This window comes from Vitis riparia, chromosome 7, assembly GCF_004353265.1.
Source record: "Vitis riparia cultivar Riparia Gloire de Montpellier isolate 1030 chromosome 7, EGFV_Vit.rip_1.0, whole genome shotgun sequence".
NCBI lineage: Eukaryota > Viridiplantae > Streptophyta > Magnoliopsida > Vitales > Vitaceae > Vitis > Vitis riparia.
In genome coordinates, this window is record NC_048437.1 from 23,929,118 (window position 1) to 23,941,009 (window position 11,892).

Genomic DNA, 11,892 nt, shown 5'->3' on the forward strand with positions numbered 1-11,892 from the left:
TTTGTTTTTAGAGACTTGAAAGAGATTGGGAATGGTAAGATATTCTTTTCTTCTATGATTTTGACCTATAAAGTGTCAGTAGAATTAAAAGGCCAATGATTATTTCATATCATGCAACATCATTGTCCCCAAACGGTACCATGGCGTATAGCTTATTTCCATATTGTCAATAATATTTACTTGCTTATATAAGAAAAAAAACATCATTTTGCCCAAAAATTTCCTGTTAACTTCATATGAATAGTTAGTTGAGATACATTGAAAATTTAAGACAATTCATAGCATGAGTAGGTATACTTTTTAAAGTTTGTTTTTGTGAGTTATTATTTTTGCTATTGATTAAACTTTTTTGTCTTCATTTCATGAAGTCTATTCCGAAATTTTCTTCGTCACTTCTTCAGGAGTAACTTTTACTTTGTTTTTCTAAAACATTAAAGTACATACAATAGTTTCCAATATAATGTGATAAAATTTTCAACACTTGAGATATGTTCTTAGAACTATGATATTGATGATACTTGAAATTTTGACACACAAAGATTTCCAAGCAAATCACATATCATACTCTTTCTACCTAGAAGATAATGTGAATGTTTATCCAAAAGGGCCCTGGCCCCTGCATGGAGTTGAAATCAGTCAAAGCTGAGTCAGGATATGCTCGGTATTGACCCAGAAACTCATGGCAGTTGCACAATTCTACTCAAACTTGTATTGGACTTTCCAGTTGAGACCTGTTGGTTTGTCACCCTACTGTGGTTGAAGACTAAGATGCAGACCCATGAACAACTCTTGAAATATTTTTCTATAAGATTCCCATTATGATCTGAATTCTGGATTTAAAAAAAATCCAATCTCAAGTATTTCCGTTTTTTTTCCTCTATTTCTTTTTTTGTTGCAGGAATGGCCAGAAGCCCTGGAGGATTTCTGGTTGTTTTGATTCTGACTATAGCAATCCACAAAGCTGCTTCCATCTTAGACTCTCATCAACCTGTCGCTTTAGAGCTCTTCTCACCAGTACATGGATCCTTTGGAAGGTCACATAAACTCTTAACTAAACCCTTCTTTTATTATTATTTCATACTCCTCATCTGAATGAGACTAGTGAGCATTTGATCTGACCAATTTTCTTGTATACTCTGTTTGGTTGATGAGAAAATGCCAGGAAGGAAAAAAAAAAAAAGATCTTAGGTTGTTCAATGAATTGGAACTGTGAAGATTAAAAGATTCCACTAGAATGTGTCTAATACATTATTAGGCTTTGTCAAGGATTTCTTTATTTTTTTCATTTTCTTTTTTTCTTAGCAATTAAACTGTGGGATACTTTTCAAGATTTTTTGATAGGAAAATAAAGAAATTATATTAACCGCGCTAAGCAAAAGTGCACCAGAGTACACATGCTGTATGCAGAGGATGCCAAAAGGCAAAACACAAAAGAAAGGGCAACAAAAACTAAAGTCTCTTCATGAGGACCCTAACCAGTCCATAAAATCTATTATGGTTTGGGATCCCCCATCTATATATAACCTAATCCATGTTGGTGGTGGTGGTTCATTCATGGGGTTTTTTCCCCAAAGGAGGAGATTCATTTATGATGATATTTGCTTCCTCTCATTATGATCTGAATTTCTATGCTGACAAATAAAGACATGGAGATTAGTCAAAAATTGGATTTTATCTTGGATGCTACTAAGAAAACAGAAGGATAGGAAAGGAAAAGAATATTTGAATTTATGTTTTTTGTGTGATTTTGGTTTTCAGAAAATGTACAGTTGAGCTGGTACTGATGAAATAGTTACATGTAAATGGGTTCCACCTTAAAAGAAAAAAGGCTATGTATGAGTTTACTAGAGGATTTAGTTCTACATGTTCTTGCTAATCAAAATTCTGGGATTCAAGATTTCATTCTCATTTCCTTCTTTTTATTTTCTAGCAATTGAAGGCAGGATATTGGAATCCAATTTGATGCTTATTTCTGTCCAGAATTTTACTGGGTATCTTGGAAGTTACTTGATTTCACTGTGGTGGAACCCTTACCAAATTACAATGTTTTTCTTGCAATATGAGGTTCTAATGACAATATACATTTGTTACTCGAGATTTGGATAATTGCTTCTTTTGTAACTCATTCAACTCTTATTCTCCTTTGTGTTCTAGAAACATTGCATGCTACATTTTTTTTTTTTTTTTTTTTGATACGTAAACACAAATATATTAGCAAAGGCAAACGCCGCAAGGTACACAGGGAGTATACGAGGCGACGACGGCCTCACAACAAAAGACCAAAAAACAAACAAAAAAACCCACCAGCCCTCAACTGGAGGCTAGCCACTCCAGGAAACCTATAAGGGAGCGGGACTCCGCACCATTATACAACTTAGCCCACCCCTACAAATTACAAACAAAAGAATATTTAATTTTCTGTATAGCAAGCTCCCCCCCCTTAAATGCTAGTCTATTCCTTTCTTTCCACACCGTCCAAAAAATAAATAACGGTATGGATCTCCAAACTCTCTTCCTCTTTTTGCCCACAAAAGAGCCCTTTCAGCTGATAATCACCTCCTTTACAGTTTCTGGAAAAACCCACTGGACTCCAAACAGGCTAAGAACCATCCCCCACAACACTCCAGCCACTGTACACTGAATAAGAAGATGATTTACATTTTCCTCCTCACTACCACAAAGGTAACACCTGTTAGGCATCTGCCATCCTCTCTTTTGAAGCCTATCAATAGTAAGAACCCTTCCCCAAGTCGCTTCCCAAGCAAAAAACGCTAACTTGGAAGGAACATTCTCCACCCAAACTTCTTTTTTGGGAAACATTGCATGCTACATATGGTACGATACATTGTCCAGCTTGAAAGTTGCTAACTTTCATTAACCTAACCATTATGATAAACTGTCATTTATAACCGAGGGATGTTCAGAAATGATGTTAGAATCTCTTGATGTTTTGCATCAGACTTAATTATAGTTCACAGAATACGATAAAATTCTGGTTGTTTTGGATGTTATTAGTTTCTGTGATTGATTATCATTTATGTTCACTTTGAAATTTAATGCGGGCACATTTTGCAATATTTTTTCATTTACGGTTCAGATTTGAATAATATGAACTTTTGGGACAACTATCTTATTTGCTTTTGTCCATTTCCAGCTTAGAAGAATCGTATGATGCTCTACAAACATTTCAGATTCTTGGAATTGAGAAAAAGCCTGATATAAGTGATACTACTTGCACATTGGTTTCGAAGACTCTTGGGTCATCATCTTCAAGTCTTAAGGATTTATTCTATGCTTTGAAGGTTAATGGAATACTAAAATGTGATATTGATGAGGAAGTTTTTGAGGTATTCTTAAGCTCTTGGATATGTCATTCTTTGGTTAAAAATTTGGTGCCTGATTTCCATATGTTAGAAGATGTGTATTGTGTTTCCCTGATGCTTATTTTCCTTTCCTTTTTTTTTTTTTTTCTCTAAGGGAATCAAGTCAAGACTTCAATCTGTTTCCAATGATGCAAGTTCATTGCTTGATTTTTACTACTCAATAGGAAGTTTGGCACTTATCAAGGTAAACTAATAACTGAGCATGCATAACTAGATCTTCATAGGTTCTGTCTTAATACCTGATTGCATTTTTTTTTTTTTATAAATTTTGTGTGTGGTTTTGTCCAAGAAATTTCAGTTTCCACCTGCTTTGAATTTCATTAATTACATGAACATAAAATATTTTTGAGGCTTTATACATATTTCTAGTGCAATAATGTTTTCACAAGGGCCTTAGCTTATCTTTCTTTAGGAGGTTGTGTAACTCCTAACTGTGTCCACTTTATATAATCTTGTATCTTTTATTGATTAAACTCTTCATTTCATTATTGTTTTCCAAATGCAGGAGCAGGCTTCTAAAGTTGATGTACTTCTCACTGATGCTGATGGAATTTTTCAGTCCATCAAGGTTGGTATCTAGAGTATATGGTTCAGTACTGTTCCTCTACTGTCCACCCAGATCTCAGTACATGATATGTAATACACCATCTAGATGCCTCAATTCTGTTGATCTGGGATTTGGGTGGGTCACTTGATGTTTAGTACCGGAGTTAACTGAACAACATTTTTGTAATCTCTTCTTTCCGATATTATTGAACGTAAATTTTGCGTGTCCAATACACAATGCTATACTTATCTTTTGAACATCTGACTGATGTTAAAAATAATTGGCAGGCTCTCAGCCAAAGTGATGGAAGGTGGCGCTATAGTTCTAACAATCCTGAGTCTAGTACTTATGCTGCTGGTAATGGTTTATTAGGATGCAACTAATGACATATGTTCTGTTGATGTTGAATCTCAGTGTGTGTATATCAGATTGTGTATATACTTGTATTAGTGATTTAAAGTCTTATCCATATTCTATTTAGACTTTGTTGTATTTAGATAATAATGTATTGATAAAATTAGTTGTGCTCATCCATTTTTGCTTATTGTACTTCTTGCAGGAGTTGCATTTGAGGCACTTGCCAGAGTTGTTGCTTTAGCATCTCCTGAGATTGATCAATCTAGGGTAAAATTTGAATTTTATGCTAATCTTTTCTGTAGGTTTAGTATACCCCTACAATGACCTTTATTTTTTAATTCATATTGAGAGAAGCCACTTGTCACATTCATATACATATTAGATTTGAATATTTTGTTGTCCAGTGGTTGGACTTTTGTGCTTTGAGAAATTGATTCAGTAACTTCTGAGACTTTATTTTCTTTTAAGAATACCATGAAGCATTGTTGAACTATAGCACCCTCCCTCTGTTCCCAAGTTTGGTTACTTATGGTACATGTTTATTGTTGGTTAGGCTCTCCATCTGTTCTGCAAGCATTCACCAAGTCTTAGACTTTACTGGATGGTTGTTTCAGGTTTGTTGGGTGGTTAGAAAAACTACTTGATACACAATAAATTAAAGAATTTAGATTTTTGCTAATTAATGCACATCTATTGGAAAAAAGGAAAAAAAAAACTATTCTTTCTAAACTTAGTGAGAAGGGTGGTGACTCCTCTTCAAACTGTTTTTTGTTCCCATCCTTCTAGGGGAGGATCTTGATGTTAGATTGGCTTTAAAGGAGGGGATGGATGTTTCCGAACAGACATTACATATGTAAAGGAGAATAAGAAACAGTTTATTATATTTTCCTTCATTACTCCAGAGCAAAAATCCTGTGGTAGTTAGTTTACTCTTTGTTTGGTATGGTTTGTGTGATGCACTCCTTAGTAAGAGCTTTATTGAGTTGGCATGGTTCTATTGTTGGGAAGTAGACAAAAGGTTGAAGAGCTGCCTTTTTTGTACTTATTTTGGATTACTTGGAAGGAGAGAGGTCATTTGAGATTATTGAACAGACAGACCAAGCAATCAAATTGTCCTTTATGTGTAAATTTTTAGAGTTAAGAGTGTATGTACTTAATGGCCATGGTAGACCTTACCTAATTGGCGGAGCTTTAAGGAGGGGGAGGGAGTTGGCTTTGTTTCTGTCTTCCCTTTTGTTTGCATTTCTGTGCCTTTTGTATTGATTGTGTGCACTTTAGTGTGTCCATTTGCTAGGCACTTTTGATATATTTGCTGTTTGCCTATATAAAAATGCTAGTATATGGATTTAGGCATTCTTTCTGGTTTAAGCCGGTCATTATTTTAGTTCAATGCTGCTCTCGTTTTTTGTAATATGGTTGCATTGACTTTATGGTAATCCATAGGGTTTATATTTTGTTCTTGCTTCTGTTGGCAGATTAGCACGTTAGGAAATGATATAGTGAAGCTCTTTGACAGCATTGAGAAATATGGTGAGTGCAACTTTTTGCTAGTTTGTATGCTTCTCTCTCTCTCTCTCTTGGGGGTGTTTTGGGGGGTGGTAATATATTGTCTGCTTCTAGAGCTTCTGTTGGTTTTTCTGGTCTTGTATATTTGGCTTTCTGACTCTTGCTTCACCACTAGAACTTTAAATGTTATTAGCTCTTGTTGTTGAAGTCACTTTTTTAACTTCATACCTGTTCTAGTAGTTTATAGTAAATGTTGAGAGTATGTATATGTTTGGAATTTATTGGTTCACCATTCCCTTTTTGAGATTTGCTTGGAAGGTTACAACACTAAAAATGTTATTTTTAATGCTTTCGATTCGTAGTTCTTAATGCGTAAAATCACTGTGTGAGATCTGCATATTTGAAGAAGGCTAAGTTATTTATCTTAATAATGTGTGTGAAATGGATATTTTATAAATTTTAGACCACCCAATAAACCCTTGCTTTTGGTGGCTTATGGTCAAATTTTCTGATTGAATTGGGTTTTAACATACTACACTTTCAAACCAGATCTTTGGTGAATTTATTTATCTTGATAGGCCTAATTACACCCATACAGAAACAGATAGCTTCAGGATTAACTAGAATATACGAGTCTGCCTGTTATTTTATTTCATTCCATAATATAATCATTTTATTGCCTTGTCAAACTGTAGATGATGGGGCATTCTACTTTGATGAGAAAATTGTTGATGCACGTGAACACCATGGACCTCTTTCTACTACTGCTTCTGTAGTTCAAGGACTGACAGCATTTGCAGATGTTACTTCTGGAAGTTTAAATGTGAGCAAGATGCGGTGGTGTATGGCTATTCATGCTACTATAACTTTTTCTTTTCTGTTAAATTATCTTCTAAAAGTCTCGTTTCAAATTTGCAGATTCCAGGGGACAAAATATTGGGTCTGGCAAAATTCTTCCTCAGTGTTGGTATTCCTGGTGATGCTAAAGACTTTTTCAACCAAGTATACTCATTAGCTTGCTTGGAAAGCAATAGGCAAGTATTTGCTTGGAAGTGTTCATTTGTTTGCTTTTTTATGAATTATGAATATGTGATGGCATTAGGTTTTATGACCATGTAAAAAATAAATTTGGATAGTTATATGCCTGGTAGTGTTTGCCTATCAAAAAAGAGAGAGATAACTGATAGTGCTGTTGGAAACATGATTGTGATTTCCAACTATCATACATGTTTTCTTTGGATACTTCTTGTTTTCATATTTCTTGGTTTCAAAATACAGAGTTTTATATGAGAGTTTCTCATCCCATAATGTATGACAAAGTATTTCAATTTAATTTGCCATAGATTCTTAAAATTGCAACATTGGTAAGAAAACTGGGTGCTCATCTTTCAAATTTATGGGAAACTTTTTTTCTTCTTGCAGGGTTTCAATCCCACTGATTTTATCACTACCAGCAACAGTGCTTTCATTGACCAAAAACGACCAACTCAAGGTGTGTCATTTAATTTAAATCTCATTCATCAATGTTTATGAGAATTTGTTTTGTGTTATTTTCTGATTTTATCAATGTAGTTTAGCTTATCATATATCTTCTGATGGAGGTCAAGTGTTTCTCCCAACTCCCTCTTTTTCTATCCTCAAGTTGGACCTGTTCAAATTCTGTTCCTTTTTTTTTTTTTTGGGTGAAATATTAATTTCTTGATTCCTCTTGAGTTTTATACCCTGATTTCAATGCCTTCTGCTGTGAAACATTGCAATGCAATTTGATTGACAATCGCTAGAACCTTCACACGTTCTTGATTTGCTTTGCATCCATTGGCCAACTGCAATTGTTTCATTTTGTAGATCCTCATTGCCATTATACTGGTGCAGAAAATTTTTGTTTAGCTTACTTGGTTTCTTTAATTATTGTAGATCATGACATCTTTGTTCTTTATGAATGCAATCAGGTTAGGGTGAACACCGTGTTGGGTTCCAGTGCTCCTCCTCTGACAGTAAAGCTCTTGCAAGCTTTCAGTTCTAGTTCAAAGAATGCTTTTATAATAGAGAATCAGGTGCTTTGTTGGCTTAAAAAAAGCTCCTATTTGGTTCATTGTTATTCTTATCTACTATTGGCCTGTCCTGGATATGATGTTTTGATCAGTCAATTTTTTAATGATTTATATAACTTACAGTCAAGTGCTCTTTGGCATTTGCCTATTATAGGAACTCAAATTTGACCCAGAAAATGCAGTTCATTTCTTGGATGCTCTACCAGAGAATGTTGATGTTGGGAATTATGTGTTTGTTTTTGAGGTAATCTTGTTGTTTCATTTCTATGCATCGAAGCTAATCTCCATCTGGCTTTCTATTGGTAAAATATCACTTCCAATTTTTTGTAGATTCTGCTTCATGATCCAGAGCATGAGAAAATTTATGCTACTGGAAGCCGAACTCGAGTACCAATAATTATAACAGGAGTAATCAAAGTTGACACTGCTGAGATTGTTATACTTGATAGTGATCTTGGGAGCGTGGAAACCAAGAGAAAGTATGTTCCTAATTGCTCTACCTTTTTTTCCTGTTCTGCTGCTATAATTTGTAGAGAACTCTTATGTATTAATGATTATCCTGTTGAATGTTTGTTGTCATGAACACTAATAAAACATATTGTTGACTTTTTTGAGCACCTAAAGTTGTGTCCACTTGTATTTGTGTCTGAAATTTCTGGGTGCATGCTTAGCTGGGAAGAAAGAGAAAAAAGAAGCATTTTGGGTTAATTGTCTGTACATTAGTTATATTTACACCCTAGGACAAGCAATGAATTTTAATGTTTTATTTATTGTTTGATAACTTAGAATTTTTTGTCTCTTCACTGTGTTCCTTCATCTATGATAAAAGAAAAAATAATTTTCTTCATGTAGGCATTTATGTCTATATGTGTATTTATCTCTCTAGTGCTTTGCATCTGCTGGAAAGGTTCAGAATTCATTTGGACATTGTGTGCATCATTGGAGTGGATGCGATAGCTAAACATTTAAGTTATGCAAAATGATAACCCTACCATCTAAATTCTGAGATCATGGCAGTTGATAAAGATATTTATGTATTAACAAATATTTTCATCTGCTTCCATCGAGGATTTGTGGTATGAGTCAGTCCGGTGCTTATGACTTTACCTGCATGCAACTTACGTGTGCCAACTTCATGGACAAATGCATTTTAGATTAAAGGAGAATGGACAAACATTATTTCTATTTTTCACTGGGCGATATTTTGGTATATTGGATTCATTTGTTTAGTAAGAGAACAATTATTCTCTTTATAAATTTGTGGGGAGCTCTGTTTTTGTTTAGTCTACTCCAATCCATGTTCCCCGTCTTTTTGAAGAATCTACCATTCTTCTTTATACATATTTGGTTTCCTTGATATAATTGCCATTTCTGTTTAAAAAAACTGCAACAACATTGGCAAGAATGTAAGGAACTATAGTCAGAAAGATAATGGAAAAATTTCATATGAGAGTGGTTAGTGGATTTTAAATGTGTAGTTATTCTTCATTACTTAACTGTTGACTAATTCATTGGGGTGTTGGCTCCAACTATTTAACTAATGCTTGTCATGCTGAATTTTAAATCTATTCAGCCTATATTTAGGTGTATTGAGGTGGAGAATATGTCATATCTTAATTGTAACTTCAAGTGTGGTTTCATTATTGAATTTTGCATGTGTTAGTTGAAGGTTTTAAATTATCTTCCATTACTTATTTTCTTTCTTGTTCACTATCATTTTGATGTGTGCTTCAACACCATATAACTAATATGCATGTCATGTTGTATTTTGGATGTATTTAGGTTAGATTTGGCTGGAGAAAATGATGTTTCCTTATCAGCGAACCACCTTCAAAAGCTGCGTTTATCTTTTCAATTAGCCACCCCTCTTGGGCATGCTTTTAAGCCACACCAGGTTTGTGGTCAACTTTCTGTCTCTTGCATGATATTCTTTCCATGTTTAGTTGGTTGAGAAGTTTGTTGGCCTGCAGGCATTCCTTAAGTTGAAGCATGAGACTAAAGTTGAACATGTTTTTGTGGTGGGAAGCTCTGGGAAAGATTTTGCAATAGTATTAGTAAGTGCACCTGACTATATCATCTGATCATTTTATCATTATTATTATTGTTGTTATTATTATTTTGGGACTTATTTTTCAAATGGAACCTGGCATATTTGTAGTGGAATAGGTGTTGTATTAAAGTAGATGTATACTTAAAAGGCCATTGTAACAATGGTACTGACATGGGACTTAATGTTGGCCATGGACATTAGCATCCTACATGGTGGCCTTGGTGCAAAGTTAACTGTGACAGGGTTTGGTAGCGAAAATGGTTCCAAACACACATTTGAAGTGATTCTAAAACTAGGAGTGCCCCTGTTAGATGCATTTCCACTTGGTGTGATGGATGCAGTACATAGCCGTCTGATGCTCAATGATATTAACAAATTTACCATGCTTTGAGAAAATATGTTTTCTTACATGCAGTGAAATGGTATTTTCTCTTGTAGGATTTCCTTGGACTAGTTGAAAAATTTTTCTACCTCTCAGGCAGATATGATATTCAACTTACTGTTGGTGATGCTGTCATGGTGAGTGTGGCTCTCTATACTTTAATTTTCATATATCTATTTAGTCACTGGGTCTGAGCATATTTATTGTGGTCTTTTTCAGGAAAACTCTTTCTTACAGGCCCTGGGCCATGTTGAATTAGATCTACCAGAACCACCTGAGAAGGCACCACGCCCTCCTCCACAACCTGTTGATTCTTACTTGAGATACGGGCCTAAAGCTGAGATAGCCCACATCTTTAGGGCTCCAGAGAAGCTACCACAAGAACAGCTCTCGCTTGCCTTCTTGGGTCTCACCATTCTGCCATTAATTGTATTCTTGATTGGGGTGAGTTTTTCTAGTTTATGTTTTGTAATGTATTGTCATTCAACAAAGACATTGATGGACAGGTGAGCCTTTTATTTTTCTTTTTCTTTGTAAATAATATCAGCTCAAAACTCAGGTTAGGCTTTGATTTTCTGAGTTCCTGTTGGTTTAGCTTTAAGTTGATGAAAATGTTGTCAGATGGAACTTACATAGCAGGACTTCTCATTAATTTGCTGCTTTCATAGGTTTTTTTTTTTTTTTTCACAAGAAACTGATTCTCATTACGTCTACTCGTTTTCAGTATTCAAGCTGTTCTCTCCCCTTTTTAACAATACGATCCAACTTCAAATTTCAGCTTGTCTTATTGTCATTGAATGCTTTTATTGATGTGTGCCGGTTTCTTGGACAGTTATTACGTCTCGGTGTGAACCTGAAGAACTTCCCTACATCGGTGGTTCCTGCTACATTTGCCATCCTCTTCCATCTAGGCCTTGCCGCAGTTCTGTTGCTCTATGTACTTTTCTGGTGGAAGGTCCGTCTTTCTCTATACATCCATTTTCCTTCATTTTACCTGTGGCTCTCCATCTCATTTATAATTATCTGTTTTTTCCCCACCTCCTTACAGTTGGACCTGTTCACAACATTGAAAATACTGGGCCTCTTGGGAGTGTTCCTGCTGTTTGTGGGACACAGGCTCCTTTCCCACCTCGCCTCAGCATCAGCCAAGTTGAAATCTGCCTAAGAAAAAGACAAATGACGGGAAATATCCCCACTTCTCCATGGGAAGCAGCAGTTGGACATTTTTGATTGAGTTTTGTAGAACTAATTTTAAATTAAGTTATACTACAACTGCTTCTTTTAGGAAGTTTTCAGCGCACACAATGATATTCGAAGAGAAAGTGATGTTTGGTGTGTGTGGTGAGATTAGAATAGGGCAAGTTTTGTGGTATCTTGAACTCGGAGGAAGAGTTGGGTTTAATCCATAAATCAAATTTCTTTGAATTTGGGAAAGTGGAGAAGTCACATATGGTGCTGTAACTCACCGAAATAAATGCATGGTTGAAATTTAAAACCCTAGAAATGTCTTAATTTGCTTTCCAACTATAACCAAACCCTAAATTATTCTCATTTTTCATTTGTCACATTGCCGTAGGGCCTGGGCTATTGTTTACATCTATGACTTCATTTGTGTC

The 11,892-nt window shown here is 35.1% G+C and overlaps 1 protein-coding gene across 1 annotated transcript in view; it reads left to right on the forward strand.

Annotated features, from left to right (window-relative positions):
* The window catches only part of LOC117918498 (dolichyl-diphosphooligosaccharide--protein glycosyltransferase subunit 2), a 12,754-nt gene extending 983 nt beyond the window's left edge, over nucleotides 1–11,771 (forward strand). Inside the window, exons 2-20 of the mRNA XM_034835206.1 lie at nucleotides 899–1,034; nucleotides 3,155–3,347; nucleotides 3,478–3,567; nucleotides 3,889–3,951; nucleotides 4,218–4,287; nucleotides 4,490–4,554; nucleotides 5,763–5,817; nucleotides 6,489–6,616; nucleotides 6,712–6,827; nucleotides 7,216–7,285; nucleotides 7,743–7,847; nucleotides 7,999–8,088; nucleotides 8,175–8,323; nucleotides 9,627–9,738; nucleotides 9,815–9,898; nucleotides 10,333–10,413; nucleotides 10,496–10,720; nucleotides 11,109–11,231; nucleotides 11,325–11,771. Of these exons, the coding sequence (XP_034691097.1) occupies nucleotides 901–1,034; nucleotides 3,155–3,347; nucleotides 3,478–3,567; nucleotides 3,889–3,951; nucleotides 4,218–4,287; nucleotides 4,490–4,554; nucleotides 5,763–5,817; nucleotides 6,489–6,616; nucleotides 6,712–6,827; nucleotides 7,216–7,285; nucleotides 7,743–7,847; nucleotides 7,999–8,088; nucleotides 8,175–8,323; nucleotides 9,627–9,738; nucleotides 9,815–9,898; nucleotides 10,333–10,413; nucleotides 10,496–10,720; nucleotides 11,109–11,231; nucleotides 11,325–11,441 (2,070 nt within the window). The 5' untranslated portion in view covers nucleotides 899–900 and the 3' untranslated portion in view covers nucleotides 11,442–11,771. The remainder of the gene's footprint in view (nucleotides 1–898; nucleotides 1,035–3,154; nucleotides 3,348–3,477; nucleotides 3,568–3,888; nucleotides 3,952–4,217; nucleotides 4,288–4,489; nucleotides 4,555–5,762; nucleotides 5,818–6,488; nucleotides 6,617–6,711; nucleotides 6,828–7,215; nucleotides 7,286–7,742; nucleotides 7,848–7,998; nucleotides 8,089–8,174; nucleotides 8,324–9,626; nucleotides 9,739–9,814; nucleotides 9,899–10,332; nucleotides 10,414–10,495; nucleotides 10,721–11,108; nucleotides 11,232–11,324) is intronic.
* The last annotated feature ends 121 nt before the right edge of the window (nucleotides 11,772–11,892 follow it).